Genomic DNA, 17,502 nt, shown 5'->3' with positions numbered 1-17,502 from the left:
CTGCCTTGACTGGTCAGGCGGAGCATTACAATATAACCCACAGAGCACATCCCTGATTATTGTAGTATGCCTTGTAAAGACATGGAAGAGCTGCACTCCAACTCAGATGAGGATGATGCTGAGCATTCTGAAGAAGAGGTCATGAATGTTAGGGCACTTTTCTAAGATGAGAGAGCCATAGAGAGACATGCCAGGGATGGCTGAGATAACTTGATTTTAACTTGTTTTACACAAATGTGAGGCACCTAAATGACCAGCATTCCATCACCTGTGACCATAGCCTGCTCAGGGTAGACGCCCACCTCTGCAAGTCACCCGCTGGAGCAAACTTCAAACCCCTATCCTCTACCTAGAAGGGTGGTAGTCAAGATGAGGTCAAGATGGACAAGAATCTAAAGAAAAGGTCATAGCAGTTGTTGTGACATCTGTCCAAGTGTGCAGAAGTTGTCCTCAGGAACAGTCTTCACTAGAGTTTGTGTATGATAAAGGTTCGCTTACCTTGCCCCTACCATGTGCAAGTCCTGCTCTTGCTCCTGTTCAGGCCCACCCCACCGCAAGAACTCACCATCTGCTTTACCTTTGCTGTTACTGACAGCTAGGTCTGTGAACATTCTCCTGTTCCCATTCCCCTATCCCCTTTTCCTCAATGTTCAACAATGACAAGCGCTCAACTATGAACCAAATGAGCCACCTCATCTGGTGCCTGCCACTTTTCACCAGTTGTAACTCAGGTGGCACAAGCTTCCCATTTGGCACTGACTCAACCTTGAAAGTATGACTTAATTTCGAAAGTATTCATGGAATGCAAATATATGGAAAATAGGTTCTGGTCATTGGACACTGTGAATCCTGACCCGCCACTGTTATGCTGCTGACTTAATTACAAACATACGAGTTAGGAGCAGGAATAGGCCACTCGGCCCATCAAGCCTGCTCCTCCCATTCAATAAGATCATGTCTGTAACCTCCCACTTACCCCAATAACCTTTCACCCCCTTGTTTATCAAGAATATATCTACCTCTGCCTTAAAACCATTCGAAGACTCTGCTTCCACTGCGTTTTGAGGAAGAGAGTTCCAAAGACTCACTACCCTCAGAGAAAAAAATTTCTTCCCATCTCTGTCTTAAATGGGTAACCCATTATTTTTAAACAGTGACCCCTAGTTCTAGATTCTCCCACAAGAGGAAACATCCTCTCCACATCCACCCCGTCAGGACCCCTTAGGATCTTAAAGGTTTCAATCAAGTCACCTTTTACTCTTCTAAACTCCAGTGGATACAAGCCTAACCTGTCCAACCTTTCCTCATAAAACAATCTGCCCATTCCTAGTATTAGTTTAGTAAACATTCTCTGAACTGCTTCTAATGCATTTACATTCTTCTTTAATCACCTGTGCTGTACAACTGAAGCATAACCTCCCTACTTTTGTATTCAATTCCCCTCACAATAAACAATAACATTCTATGAGCTTTCCTAATTACCTGCTGTACCTGCATACTAACCTTTTGTGATTCATGCACTAGGACACCCAGATCCCTCTGAATCTCAGAGCTTCTTTTTTATTCTTCCTGCCAAAATGGACAATTTCATATTTTCCCAAATTACACTCCATTTGCCAGATCTTTGCCCGCTCGCTTAACCTATCTATGTCCACTTGTAGCCTCCTTAAACTAAACCCGCAGTCAGGAAGCCAAGGGCGTGATTTTGAGGTCGCCGGGCTGGTGTGGCAGGCAGACCCGGGAGCGACTGGGAAACGGGCCGCTGCTCACGATCAGCCCCCAACCACGATTTCACGCTGGCTGGCCAATTAACAGCCAGCCAGCATGAAACACGCAATGAAAGGCTCAGCGCTGTGGGATGGGGGGGATGGGAGGACGGCGAGCGCTGAAGTCAGTGTGGGCGTGGGGGAGTGCGCAATGAAAGCTCCCTGAAGAGAGAGAGAGTTGCCTGAGGGAGCTGAAGAATTTTAAATCCTTAAGTAAAGATTTTAAAATCTTGGGAAAAAATTCCACCCATAAGAATCACTCACCTAAACATGTTGATGGTAAGAGTTCTGCCCAAACATTTTTATTTTTTAAAATTGATATTCGAAACCTCATTCCACCCTTGGATGCGGTTTTCCCAAAAATCCAAAGGCTGCCTGGCCGATTTGCCTGGCCACAAACCGTAATGTTGGACGGGCAGCGAAAAATAATTCATCAATTAATGGCCTTAATGGCCGACTCTTGCGCGACCGGAATATCGCACGGGTGCACGATTAAGTCGGGACGCTCGCCCGATGTCATCGTGCGCTATTTCACTCTCGGGCATGTCGAGGGCGTGCCCACACGCCAAGCGGAAAATCCTGCCCCAAGATTTTGGCTCCCGCCTGATTAAGTCAACCATGTTTCCTGCTTCTGGTGGCCCATTAAATTCTGACCATGGAGGCTGAATTTCTGTAAGCCACCAGCTGCACTCCTGTGATGCAAGTTGAAGGGAACAGGCCTGGTTAGGGTGGACTATCCAGTGCAACCCTGGGGTGGTTGGTATCCACTCAGAATCCATTGAAAATCTGCAAAGGGCCTGGTTTGAGGCAGCTTTCATCCATCCCAAAAATGGCTCCTGATGTCAGACAACCAGAGGTCAAACGGGGAGAATTCTCCCTCCAGGAATTTCTTCAGCCCAGGCCTCCATACCACTGAGTGGCCTTCACGTCAGAATGAAATAAATAGAGTCGACCTCTCCTGACTATGCAGAATTAGCTATCCATTGCAAAGGTGGTTCTGTTATCATTTATATGGTGGCAACACTTATTATTTGCCAAATAATAATGCAGCAATTTATTGCGACAGGCTGCTGCAGTGGTAGAAGTGGGGCCCACCTGAAGGTCCAGGTATGGGGCCTAACTTTGAACCCCTCCATAAAAAGCCAGCAGTTGTATTTCTATCAGTCCCCTTAGATATTGTACAATTACAATGTTACACATAATCATTCCTGTTAGCGTCTCTAGTTTATTTCTTCAAGCCAGAATTTATTACATGTGACATTAAAGTGTGTTAAAATTTTGATTAAAACAATGTTTCTATTTGGTCAGTCAAATCAAGTGAAAAGACAATAATTAATACCCTCTTACCTGCACATCAGCAGTGCTGGTTCCAATTGCAAGACTGTTTCTATCCTTAATCCAGGCAACTGATGAGATGTATCCTGATTTCACACCTATAGCCTCCTGCACCCCCTTCTCTGGGTGCCAAAGATACACTGCATTGGATAGAGCAATGGCTACCAGATTTGCAGCGCTCCAATCAACCAAGTTAAGATCTAAAAAATATAATGCAGAATGGTGTAACAAAAAAACCTACATTTTATATAGGGCCTTTACCATGGAAAATGTCCCAAGGTAGTGGACCTTAGGGGAGGTGATGGCATAGTGGTATTGTCACTGGACTGGTAATCCAGAGACCCAGGTTAATGCTATAGGGATTCAGGTTCAAATCCCATCATGGTAGATGGTGAAAATTGAATTTAATAAAAATCTGGAATTAAAAGTCTGGTGATGACCATGAAACTGTTGCTGATTGTTGTAAAAACCCATCTTGTTCACTAATATCCTTTAGGAAAGGAAATCTACTGTCCTTATCTGGTCTGGCAAACATGTGACTCCAGACCCACAGCAATGTGGTTGACTCTTTAAATGCCCTCTGAACAAGGGGAGGCAATAGGGATGGGCAATAAATGCTAGCCCAGGCAGCAATGCCCACATCCCATGAACGAATAAAAAGAAGTACGCAGAGGCTTGAGGAAAATGGGCACTGAGCCAAAGGAGGGATGACTAAAAGCTTCGTTGCAAGTAGAGTTTAAGGTGGTTCTTAAAGGAGCAGGCCAAGCTTGAGAGGCAGAAGGTTTGAAAGAGAAAGATTCCTCGAAAATGGGACCCAGGCAGCAGAAAGTATGGCTGTCTATGATAAGAGGCAAGAATCAAAGAAAGAATTTGGTGGGTGTTGTCAGGTTAAAGAAATTAAATAAATGAGGAGGGATGAGGCCATTGAGGGATTTAAACTCAAGAATCAGAATTTTATATTTAAGGAGATGGAAGTTGGACATAATGCGGTTTTCGATGAATAGGAATGATGGATGAGTGTGACGTATTTTAGGATAGGATATGTATAGTTCAGTTATGACTAAGAGGTCAGTCAGATGTATTTTTAGTTTTATAGACTGCTATATTCTCAGCAACTACTAGATTCTGAAATTTCACTGGGGTTCTCATGGTCTCCCACTGTTACTCCCGCAGATAACAGACAGAACTCCCAGCAAGACAAAAGAGACCCAGATTAGTGGGGTTAAGGGTCCCTTCCAGAGTTACAGTGGTAAACTTGGGGAACCCCATTGGAAATTCTGGGCCTCTGTCAGTTAATAAGGGGGATAATTTTCCGGTCAGCGAGCAGGGGCGGGGCCCGCTCGCCGAGGCATAAAATGAGGCGCGGTGACATCGGGCAGGCGTCCCGACGTCACCGCGTGTCATTTAGGTTTTCAGTTTGGCGGGCACACAGCCGAGTCAGCTGCGTGCCCACCAAACTGTCAAAGGCCTACTAAGGCCTGTTTAAAACTAATTAAGTCAATGAAATGAGCTGCCCGTCCAACCTTAAGGTTGGCGGGCAGGCGAAGAGCCCAGGTGGCCTTCACATCTTAGTTAGACCATCCAGAGGCTGGATGAGGTTTCATGAAGTGTTTATAAATTAAATAAATTTTTTAATTACTGTTCCTTGACACGTCCCAGCTCATGTGACACTGTCACACGAGGGGACATGTCTTAAAATATTTTCAATTCTTTATTGAAATTTTTGAACCTTAAACAAGTCCTCCTGAGGCACCTCTGTGCACGCGCGAAAGAGCACAAGCCCGGACTCAGGGAATCCCCTCCCGCCCGCACAGGGAGCACTCAGCACTTCCGGGCAAGTGTCACGCTGGGTGGGCCTTATTTGGCCCCCCCACGTAAAATGACGGCGGGCACCCGATCAGGAGCTCCTGCCCGGCCCCTCACAGCCCCCCCGACGGGGGGATAATTCAGCCCAAGGTGTCTGTAGTTAAAATAATGCCTATGAAGATCATTAATTAAAACCTGCCTAAATCCAGATCAATTCTTTTCACCGCTGTGTTCAAACATTCCATTATGTTAATTATAATAGGGTTTAGCACATATAAATGTCTCTAACAATCTTTTATCTTCAAGAAGGGAGATAAATCATGCTGTAGAAACTATCGAGGTATTTTTCTCTTGTCCATGACAGAGAAAAAAAACGACACACACATTCTCCTGTGGCTGAGGAAATCTCCTGAGGGACATGGGGAGGAATTTAATGTCCCTGATGGGTTTGACTGCACAAGGGCATTTAATCAGGCAGGAGGGTGGCAGGTGGGGACCCCACTGCCTTCCCGTCTCCACCCCGATTAAGTCCATGATGGGAAGGCATCATCCCACTTTTAGGGCCTGGAATTAACCCAGGGACATATGGCGGACTCACCATGCAGGGGACAAGGGGGCAAATATGTGCAAGGTTGTTTGTGGGCACAGAGAGTGGGGGGGGGGGTCCCTCATTCAAACACACTCAGTACCTTAACGAGGGACATGGCCGCAGGAAGCAGGGGGGTTGCTGAAAGCCACTCACCTGTCCATGCTGCTGACTGCCATCCGCCCTCTCTCCCACAACCCCAACCCCGTGACTTCCCTCACACCATCACTCGCCTGTGGCCTGAGATCCAGCAATGATCCTGGGCCTTGGGTAGGTGTAGTACTAGAAGCAGTCACCAGCTCCCCTGTGGCTGGCAGCTCTTGGCGGTCGGCGCTTTCACCTCCAGGGTCCTTGATCCTGGGGAAGAACCACTGCTGTCCACCATGGCACTTAACTCGGCAGGCCTTCCCTAGCCCAAGACCCCCATCCCAGCCATTAAATCCAGCTCGCAGTATGACTGTAAAGCCTCCAGGAGAAACTCTGACATAGTATTTGCTTCCAGATAAATCCATGAAAAACATCAAGAGCAACACCAGAAACCCTTCTTTGTATTCACTGACCTGACCAAAGCATTTGACTCAGTGAATTGCAAGCTCTCTGGATTGTGCTCCAGACATTTGGATGCCCAAGAGCCTTCATTACAACCCTGAAATTGCTTCATGGTAATACACCACAACTGTCTTGAGTGGGAGATCTGAAACAGATGCCTTCAAAATTTGGACTGAGGTCAACCAAGGCTGTGTGATAGTCCCCACACTATTTACAATCTACCTGACAGTGGTTATTCACCTCAAAGATCAACTGCCCTTTGGCAACATTATTAAATACTGTCTAGATGAAAATGAGGGGAGGTGGTGGCATCGTGGTACTGTCACTTGACAATACCACTCTGCCACCCGGGTTCAAATCCCACCATGGTAGATGGTGAAATTAAAAGTCTGGTGATGCCCGTGAAACCATTGCTGATTGTTGGAAAAACCATCTGGTTCACTAATGTCCATTAGGGAAGGAAATCTGCCATCCTTACCTGGTCTGGTCTACATGTGAATCCAGAGCCACAGCAGTATAGCTGACTCTTAAATGCCCTCTGAACAAGGGCAATTAGGAATGGGCAATAAATGCTGGCCTAGCCAGTGACACCCACATCTCATGAACAAATATTAAAAAAAGAATAATGAGCATCTCAGGACATTTGGAATGTATCCTTTGGTATATATTTGATCACAATTTTCTGTTATCACTTCTAATTCCATTTCTTCAAAGGCTTTCAGAGTGCTCTGTCATTACTTTATCTATGCCTGGAGCTTTTCCTGTACTCCTTAATTTCGAAGTATTTGTTACCTCTGATACCATAGGCCGGGATTTTCCATGCCCGCCAGCGTCAGGTGTGTTCGGTGGCGTGAGCAGACAATATGGTGAGAAGGCCAACAATCCATTTCACGACATCATGAAACCAGCTTATGATTGTCCTTTCCGCCGCCAATAGTGGGCCACGTTCTCCAACACCGGAAATTGGGAACCTCGTTGTAATACATCAGCATATCATTATAAGGCCAGCTCGCCAGACTCATTACCCCCGCTGAATAATCCTCCCAGGTCGGCGAGAAAACACACCGACGTGTTTCACAACAGCACATATAAGACGTGCACCTGGCGGGCTGCACTTCGCTCGGGACTTCAAGGTTTGTTTGCCTACTTTCCTTCGGTCAGCACTCACAATCATCAGTGCCAGGCTTCACAGACAGCGCCACATCACTTTTAGGGGGGCTCATGGGCAGGTCTCCACTTACCAGATCAGCCATATGTGGGTGGACTTTCAACAGCTGCAGGGCTAGGGCTTGCTTGGGAAGGGGGAGAAGTGGCCTCAGGCAAGGGAAGAGGCTGCAGGACAAGGGCTGTACTGGGGAAGGAGGGTATCCCAGGGTGTGTGGGGGTACATATTGACCTGTGCAAGGAGCCTCAAGATGGTGAGGGCTGAGGAGGCAGCCTCCAAAGGAGATGAGGCCAGATGGAGATGTGAGGGCATGTGTGTGACAGTGAAAAATCTGATGCTACATTCTATCCACTTTTCTGTAGGCCTCACAAACCTGGATAATAAATAATAAAATAGAGGCCTTTGAAATGTGGATGCTAAGATGTATGCTAAAAATTCCATATACAGACCATAAGAGCAATGAAGAGGTGCTTGAAATTGTAAGAGCAGAAAGAACTCTAAAAAGTGACATCCAGAAATGAAAATGTCAGTGTTTCAGCCATTTGGTCAGAGCTGAAAAGCTACAGAGCTCTTTTCTAGAGGGCAAAGTGGAGGGCAGCAGAAAGAGGGGTTGACCTAGACACGGTTGGGTGATGGGCATCACAGGGTGGTTGCAGAAGAACTACAGTGGATGTGTGAGGATGACACAAGATACACGCGTGACATATCACGACAGCAGATATCCAGGCAGGAGTAGCTACAAGCAGTGCAGCAGATGGAAAACTCTTTAACCTCAGCTGACTCTGTGCCAAAACTAAACTGACCACCATAGACATACATGATCTACAGTTTGTGGGTGACTGCAGTGTCGTTGCCCACTCTGCACCAAGTTTTCAAGTCACTCCCAGTCTCTTCAATTCAGCATACATGTCCTTGAATGTTGCCAAAACAAAACTCATATACCAACCCAAACCTGGTCAGCCAAATATTCCAACCCCTCATATATGTTGAAAGAGAGACTCTGAAAGTTGTTGAGCACTTCCCATACCTAGGCAGCCACCATTGATGATAAGATCCAACACTGGATCAGCTGCATTAGCTCAGTCTTCTACAGGCTACGGCAGTGAGTGTTTGACAACAAAGACATCCACAAGTCAACAAAGTCCTAGTGTACAGAGCAGTTGTCGTCACCACACTCCTGTACTGCAGTGAGATCTGGACTGTGTGTCAGCGACACATAAAAAGAGCACTAGAGAAATTTCATCAGCAATGCCTCTACCACATCCTCTAGATTCAATGGGTCAGCTGTCAAATGTTTGTGTTCTTCTGGAAGCCAGCTCGACAAGCATTCAGGCATAACTCCATAATGCCAGGTCTGAATTTCACAACTCTCAAAGGGCCAACATTCCAGGGGAGACAAAGAAAACTCTGAAGCTGTCCTTGAAGTGCAGCAGCATTACTATTAATGAGAGGAGCTTGCAACAATTGTTCAAAATGGTGACAATTTCATCAAGCTGCATCATGCTTTGAGTCACGATGTTTTAATGATGAGGCAGAACAGTAGCAGAGAAGGAAAGGAAAGAAAGCAAATCCTGCACTCTGGATGTCACTACCTTGTGAGACATCCTGCCCCATGTGCCCAAAGATCTTTGGGAGAATCAGCCTGTTCAGTCACATGAAGACCCAAGGCAGAAAATTAAAACCCTGAGTAGACGTCATCCTCAAATCGAGAGACAGCCGACAACAAGAGCAATTGGCTTCTTAGGCTAATTAGACTTCCTTTACAAATTTCCAATGGCTCCCTCCATGCCCCATTTTCCCTTCTGCCCTAGGTAAAGTGGGTAAAACAACTTTGCAATGAAAACCAAAGTATGAATGACAGTCCAAAATAGGATTCAAATTTTTATCTTCTGGTCAAGAACCAGACATTCTAATGTGACAATACCCAGCCAGTCAACATGTTAATCAAAAAATAAATAAATACACAGCCTGCAGTTTGACAGACAAACACTGAGAAGTTTGAGAGGACACTATAACTAAAACGTCTTATTGGGCAGAATTTAGCCCTTGATGGGCGGGTGGGCCCCACCGGCTCGGCGGCAGGCGGGTAGCCGAACTCCGCCGCCGAAACGGGCCCCGCTGCCATTTTGAGTGGGCGGGCCAATTAAGGCCCGCCCAGTGGGCTGCCCGACGGGAAGTGCTATGCGCTTACTGTGCAGTGGGGGGAGGGATTCCCCAACTGTCAAAGAGCGCACTGCTCCCTGAGGCAAAGTGTTGTCTCAGGGATATCACTGACAGTTCGATAAACTTAAAAAATAGAAAAATAAAAAAATTATTAACATGTCCCCCTCTTATGACAATGTCACACGAGATGGGACATGTTAATAAATATGACTAAAACTTTATTAAACTTCTTAAAAACTGACATGAAACCTCATCCCGCCAGTGGATGAGGTTTCATGTTTTTTCAGAAGCCCGCTGAGGCTCCTGGCCTGCCCACCAGCCTTAAGGTTGGACGGGCAGGGCCTTTAATTGCCTTAATTATCCTGTCAATGGCCTCAATTGGCCATTGACAGGTTGGCGGGCGGACAGCTGATTTCGCTGTGCCCCCGCCTTCCTGAATATTTAAAATGGGCGGGGAACCCCCGACGTCATCCCACATCATTTTTGTGTCGGCGAGCGGGCCCTGCCCCCAACTCACCGATGGAAAAATTCTGGCCATTGCCTTGGAATGTACGGCAGCCTGTTGCTCTTCCCTCTATGCCTTACAAAATAGATTGGAATACGCTCCATGCTCCAAGACTTCAAGGGTAGTGGAGACTTTGTGGTTGCTGGCAGTGATATCACAGCATAATGGCAGAAAAACCATCCCATCAAGGAGACTAAGTGAATAATTTTGTGATCAGGCAACAATTTCCTGCTTTAATTCTCTCTACAAGGCGAGAAAAGCTGCTGAAGAAATTGTAAACCACTTTTCTGAGCAAAAATTGGGCTTCAAAAACCTGTGGTATCTCCCTGCCCCCAATTACTATCTAACATAAGGAACACAATTAGCCACAAGACATGTCACTTCCAGAAAGGCAGCCTACAGAAATGTCATATACAGAATGCACTTAATGAACCTGTGGCAAGGCCTCCATGGGCAGCAAACGGTTTACCTCTCTGAAATGGTTGAAAGTAAGTTTGCTGAATCCTTTCTCAGATACACAGCTGTGAAAAATATTTTTCTAATCTCTTAAAAGCTGATATTTCAGACAAAGTTTGTGCATCAAAACTTGTGACAAAGTTTGTGTATCAACGCTTGTGAATTCAACCACTTCCTGGTTTGACAAGCCATGCAAGTAACCCACCGGGTTTAATTTCTAGAAGATTGAATTAAGTCAGGTGCAGTTCTGGTGGAAATGGCTGAATCAATGAGTTAGCAGCTTTTTGCCATATTATCATGTCATTTACATACATAATGAATTCTACTGGAATTTTAGGGCAGGTAGAAGATCTCAGGTCTTTCATCCAAATTTCAGCAACAATGCCAGAACGACACTCATTTTGCACCAATTAAATAGAAAATGTTAGATATAGATTATTTGCTGTTGTAAGGTTCCATGATCATTGGTTGCGTTTCAGTACATCATCTCACATTATTCTTGTGTGAGCCTTGGTGGTGACTGTTGTAAGAAGATTTGACAGACAGGACATCACAGATAAACTTGGTACCATTCTCACACAATGTTCCCACAAACTTATAGTTTTCTGCAATGGTGGTTGAATAGAAATCAGGCCTTGGCTGGTTTCTACTGATACTGGTACTAAGATTAGCTAACTAAACACAGGCTGGATATACAACCTGTGTCCTTTCCACTGAATTATTTGGAGTTCTAATAAAGGTTATTATTATTTATATATTATTAACTATTCAAATGTGTTTATAACTGCTCATGCCAAACATAGGGGCCAGTTAGCTCAGTTGACTAGAGTGTGGTGGAGAATAACACCAACAGCAAGGGTTCAATCCCCATACTGGTTGAAGTTGTTCTTGGGGCCTATCTCCTCACCCTGCCACATAGTGACAACATGGCATAAGCCATGTTAAGCAATCCTTGGTCTATGAGGACCTTAGCTAGAGAGAGGCACCAGGCATTCTTCAGGTCATTAGACATACATTTGGTTCTTGACAGCAGCAGAATTTATTTTGAATGTTTTTTGGAATAGCAGTCATTCCACTTTATTGAATTATCTATTTCGGTGAATCAAAACATTGTGAACTAACATCCCTTAAGAAAAGGATTTTACTTTGTGAACTATTTTACGATATTGTATTCAAATAACTGCAACAAAATTGAGTAAACCAGACACATTGTAATGCTTCTCTTTTGACACATATTTTGGATCAAATCCAATATTAACTGCTTCCTTGATGATATCTGAACCATTGTGTTGATAAAATTACCTATTTGTAGTCTTGAGATAGTACAACAATAGTCAGTAGTTAATTTTTGAAAATGTTGATACCTATATGCAAGTTCCTCAATAATATTATTATTGTATTCTCATTAATCTTTCCCAGTTAATATTGCTACTGGATCTGGCACTGTTCACAGTACTTTTCACAACAGCTAAGCTATAGAAGATTTGGTCCACTTTTTCAAGCATCTTTACACTTCCAGAAAGAAATGAACAAATCCCAGAGGGAATAATCTAGTCATTTTCTACTTTCAATGAAGCTTGGAATATGCAAAATACAACCTCAAAAATATATGATTCCTAAAACAATAACATTTATTTTAAACACAGAGAGAGCATCTAAAAATGTTTGTAAAGCCCAGAAATGAGCAAGAATACTTACAGTAATCATCCTTCATACCTGGTGCATCTAAGACTTTCACAGGGATCAGAGGTATACTTCGTTTGCTTTTTGTGCCTTCATGTTTACCATGAAGAAAAGCATCGCCTAGGTTGTTCTCGTATGCTGAGACAAAGAACAGGAATTTCAACATTATTGCAAGGACCTCACCACGCTGGAAGTGCGTGTGTGCATAGCACCTTCTTGTCCAGTCACTGGCCTGAAGAATGACCAGTTAGATAGTTAAAGGCAATCGATACCTATTTTAATGGATGATAAACTAACAACTAGAAATTCATCTTGGGTGGAAGCACAAAATGCGCAGTGTCAAATGGGCCACTTGTTATATGTCCCACCCAATATTCAATTCCAGGATATTGGGCAGGTGTACAACAGGTGGCCAATGTGATACCACTCAGTTTACACTATCGCCCAAGATGAATTTCTACTCTGTATACTCATATCAGCATTGGGAAGAATATTGAGTTCAAGATGCACACTGATTCAAAAATCAGGATCCTGAACATATCGTGGCTTTGAAAACCTTGTCACGGGCAATCATTGTGCTCATATGATATCATGCAGTTTGGTAAGACTTGTGAGAATCTAGCCCGAGTGGCAAAACTGAGCAGCCATTCATTCTGACTGGCCTCATTGGTTGAGAAGTACACATAGAACCCTGCCCTGGCGAACATGGCATTGACCTAATGCTGGAATTGACTCACACGATTGAATATCTATTATTATGACAGCATTACTCAGGGAATGTAACAATACATCTGCTTGACCTTTAAACTGAATATCATGGGGGCGGTGGGGGGGATGGTGTTGAACTGAAAAAACGAAATGGGATTGGTGGTTGGTTAAAAGGGTTGAAGCTGCCAAGATGTCTAGAAGCTGGCAGCAACCTGTCAACTTCCACCTTTAAGTTTAGCACGATCTGCTGTGCTTGCGAAACCACAGCAAGATAGGCGGATTGGCAGTTATAATGTGTGAAGTGCTTATTAAAAGCAATTTTAAGTCAGGATTTGAACTTTAACACTGGGTGTACAGGTTTTCCGGGTTTCGCGGAACTTTCCAGGAAATCAAGGTGAGAGTACAGCATGAGGGAGCTGAACAAGTGACGAGCAGTAAGTCCATGAAATACTGAGAACTCATATCTCCATCCTTGCCTGGGTTTGAAGGGCTTTTGCTCACAGGACTTGGTCTGAAAGTGTGCTTGCAGTGCTTTGGAGATCATTTCCAACATTGGAGTCTAGCGCATTTGAGCTACATTTTCCAGCTGTCAACCTTCAGTTCAGTATGGGAGCCGCTTCTGCAGCTTTACCTTGGACTTTAGATGTGAATCAAGATGAGCAGCAACAACAGCAGCAGCAGCAGAAACAACAATAATAGTAACAGCAGCTGGCCTTCTCCACAGCTACATGTTGACCATAAGGCCATAAGACCATAAGACATAGGAGCAGAAATTAGGCCATTCGGCCCATCGAGTCTGCTCCGTCATTCAATCATGGCTGATAAGTTTCTCAACCCCATTCTCCCACCTTCTCCCCGTAACCTTTGACCCCCTTACCAATCAAGAACCTATCTATCTCCCTCTTAAATACACTCAATGACCTGGCCTCCACAGCCTTCTGTGGCAATGAATTCCATAGATTCACCACTCTCTGGCTAAAGAAGTTTCTCCTCATCTCTGTTCTAAAAGGTCTTCCCTATACTCTGAGGCTGTGCCCTCGGGTCCTAGTCTCTCCTACTAATGGAAACATCTTCCCCACGTCCACTCTATCCAGGCCTTTCAGTATTCTGTAAGGTTCAATCAGATCCCCCCTCATCCTTCTAAACTCCATCAAGTATAGACCCAGAGTCCTCAAACGTTCCTCATATGTTAAGCCTTTCATTCCTGGGATCATTCTCGTGAACCTCCTCTGGACCCTCTCCAGGGTCAGAACATCCTTCCTGAGATACGGGGCCCAAAATTGCTCACAATATTCTAAATGTGGTCTGACCAGAGCATTATAGAGCCTCAGCAGCCCATCCCTGCTTTTATATTCTAGCCCTCTCAAAATAAATGCCAACATTGCATTTGCCTTCCTAACTCCCGACTCAACCTGCAAGTTAACCTTAAGAGAATCCTGGACTAGGACTCCCAAGTCCCTTTGCACTCCAGATTTCTGAATTCTCTCCCCATTTAGAAAATAGTCTATGCCTCTATTCTTCCTACCAAAGTGCATGACCTCGCACTTCCCCACGTTGTATTCCATCTGCCACTTCTTTGCCCATTCTCCTAACCTGTCCAAATCCTTCTGCAGCCTCCCTGCCTCCTCAATACTACCTGTCCCTCCACCTATCTTTGTATCATCTGCAAACTTAGCCAGGATGCCCTCAGTTCCTTCATCTAGATCATTAATGTATAAAGTGAAAAGTTGTGGTCCCAACACTGACCCCTGCGGAACTCCACTAGTCACTGGCTGCCATCCTGAGAAGGACCCCCTTACCCTCACTCTCTGCCTCCTGCCAGACAGTCAATCTTCTATCCATGCTAGTACCTTGCCTCTAACACCATGGGCTCTTATCTTACTGAGCAGCCTCCTGTGTGGCACCTTGTCAAAGGCCTTCTGGAAGTCCAAGTAGGTAACATCCATTGGCTCTCCTTTGTCTAACCTACTCATTACCTCCTCAAAGAATTCTAACAGATTTGTCAGGCATGACCTCCCCTTGATGAAACCATACTGACTTTGCCCTATTTTACCATGCACTTCCAAGTATTCTGAAATCTCATCCTTAATGACAGAACTGAGGCGATGGATACAGAGCTCCAACTCAAAGGAAGCAATACACCCAGCACAGGGTATACAAGCAAAGAGGATCAGTTTTCTCAATCTGACTGAGCAACAGTGCCTCAGGAGGCCCAGTCTTTCATGGAAAGCTGTTGCTGGCATCTGCAGCCTCCTGGAACAAGACCTCCTTCCAAGAGGGCGAGATGGACATGCATTGCCAATTCAATGTCTGCCAAGGCCACCACTTATGCCCATTTTGATATTGGTGAGGCCAGTCAGACCCAGAGTGGTCTTTTGCTGCAGTGGTCGTATTCCCACAGCTGCACGGCGCACGCTTTTGGGTTGGGACCCCAATGTCAGGGTCAAATGGGAGCCCAGAGTCCACACTGCATGGGAAACAGTTGCTCAGCAGTGATTTTCCCTGAATTGGCCAAATCGTGGCAAGAGGGTGCGCTTGCCATCCAATTAAGGACAGCGGGTAGACTCTCGAAGCTGGAGGGCCAAGAGGAGGCTCTGCTGCATGGAAGGAGCTGCAGCCTGCCAACGTAAGTAAGTCAAAGAGTCTGCACCTCTATCTTGAGAAAGTTTACTATTAAAAAATGGCCAGAGCTGCTGGGCCGCCATTGTGGAGGGGGGTGATGTGGGGAACCTCCACAGGGGACCTGCAGTCACAGCTGTGGCCAGGTGATCAGGGATGGCATAAAGCCTGCCTGAAGCAGTTGCACCCCCTCCCCCCACCCGCCACCCCCAGAGGCCACCTCCAGGCAGCTGACCTGTCCCTGATGTTACAGGGAACCAACAGGTTAGCTGGAAAACTCCAGTCAACCTCTGATAATTGATCTTAATTCGTCATAAACTTATCTTATTTAGCCACCCACTGTTTGTAGGAAAATTGCCCAGGGGCCGTATGGTGCCAACAAATGGCAGCCGGCCAGTGGTGCAAATTTATGCGCCTTCCTGCAGGCAAAACTTCTACCCAGGGAGTCAGTGCCCCATGTGTGCTGTTAATCCAGGTGCCCTCAGATCATCCTGGAATATTTATCAGTCAGATAGGATTCCATTCCAAATGACCACCAGAAGGTTTTCTTGTACATCTGTTCAAGGTCTCCTGGAAGCTGCCACAATTCCTTCAATCTGCTTCAGTAACATCTCTCACAGCTCTTTGTATCTCCAAACAGAGTGAGCCGATGGCTATTGGGAGACAAGGGCTACCCCCTGAGGATGTGGCTCATTGCACCTGTGAGGAGCCCTACCAAAGCTGCACAGGAAAGATGCAACCAGAGCCACATGGGCCTGAATTCTACCCTCGGGGTGTGCCCGCAGTCAGGTGTAAAACCCGCTGCCAGCCAAGTTCGTGCTGTGAACCCAATCTTACACTGGATGGCCGATTAAGGCCCGCCCAGCGTGAAACGCGACTGCCAGATGTGTTTTCCATGTGGGGCGGGAACATGTCGGACACCGGGTCCAATGGGCACTCGGTGCAGTGTTCAAAAATGGAACGGGCAGCTCCCTGAAGGCTGCCAGGGGTTGTGGGGGTGGCTGAGGGAGCTGTCTGGAACCTGTTCAAGGAACGTCCTGCTGTGCAGTCATGGCCTCAGCATGGTCACGGAAGGCAGGAGGGCAGGGGGTTGGGCACTCTGCCCCCCCATTTCTCAGGTGAGTGCCTGGGAATGCTGGTCGAGGAGGTCAGAGCCAGGTGGCACATCTTAATGCCAAGAGATGGCAAGAAAAGGCCATCCCACCCGGCCAAGAATGCCTGGATAGAGATCACCGCCCAGGCCAGTGGGCATGACGTGGTGCGCCGCACATGGCTTCAGTGCTGCCAAAGGTTCAATGATCTGCTGCTGTCAGCAAGGGTAAGTTCAATAATGGCATGGACCTGTGCGGAGAACTTTAGTCGGGTGCCCATTTCTCAGAACGTTCAGGGGTCTAAGAGTGTGTGTACCAACTGGCACTGAAGCCTGCCCTGCCAAGGCTGAGATGTCAGCACAACTGGGCTCAGGGAATTGCAGGGTGAGTTGTGCCACAGTGACATGGCCCACATGAAGACCGGGTTGGGGGGGGTGGGTGGGGGGGTTGGGGAAACTAGGAAAGGACCCTCAGGGTAACGGAGCAATAATGAGGCTATTTTTCCCTGTCAGGAGAAGAGCAGTCATGCTGCTGTGGAGCGCCACAGAGCGGCTGAGGAGTGGAAAATCTGTGCATCCTCATGAAGCACGAGAGCGATGTACTGGAGCTGGAATGCCACTGGCTGGCTCACTCCTCCAGTCGCGGTGAGGCAGGGGTCTCGGATGAAGGTAAGAGTGCAGGTGACAGGTGTGTGTGCAGTGGGTACTGGAAATATAACGGGCTCCTCTCATCAGAAACTGAACTGTCATAGCCAGAGAGCCCATTGAAGCTCCAATGCAGATGGCACCATGCAGCAGGTCTCCACTGTTTCCTCAGCCTGCCTAACATGCATGGTCAAATGCATTGATCTCTTGCCTTCCTCCCGCAGATGCGCCATCCGCAGGAGCCGCCGGTGACCCCGAGGACACCCCATTGAGTTCAGAGGAAGACATCACACCCACACCAGCATCACACCATCTCTCTAAACCAGGCACCAGCACAGATACTCACACATCTGTGGGTATTAGCTATTCGGCTCCGTGGGTAATGCACAGCAGTGAGGGCACATCACGCTCGCTTGAGGAGCTGGC

General features: G+C 46.3%; 1 protein-coding gene across 1 annotated transcript in view; it reads right to left on the bottom strand.

Moving 5' to 3' along the window:
* LOC144669964 (cell division cycle protein 20 homolog) overlaps positions 1–17,502 on the bottom strand; it is a 74,236-nt gene that overhangs the window by 39,549 nt on the left and 17,185 nt on the right. Inside the window, exons 2-3 of the mRNA XM_078532674.1 lie at positions 12,030–12,152; positions 3,120–3,301 (exon numbers count right to left, since the gene is read on the bottom strand). Of these exons, the coding sequence (XP_078388800.1) occupies positions 3,120–3,301; positions 12,030–12,152 (305 nt within the window). The remainder of the gene's footprint in view (positions 1–3,119; positions 3,302–12,029; positions 12,153–17,502) is intronic.

This window comes from Cetorhinus maximus, chromosome 1 (genome assembly GCF_964194155.1).
Source record: "Cetorhinus maximus chromosome 1, sCetMax3.hap1.1, whole genome shotgun sequence".
In the NCBI taxonomy this organism is placed as follows: domain Eukaryota; kingdom Metazoa; phylum Chordata; class Chondrichthyes; order Lamniformes; family Cetorhinidae; genus Cetorhinus; species Cetorhinus maximus.
The sequence above is the reverse complement of the archived record's forward strand: the minus strand, read 5'-3'. Positions and strand labels throughout refer to the sequence as shown.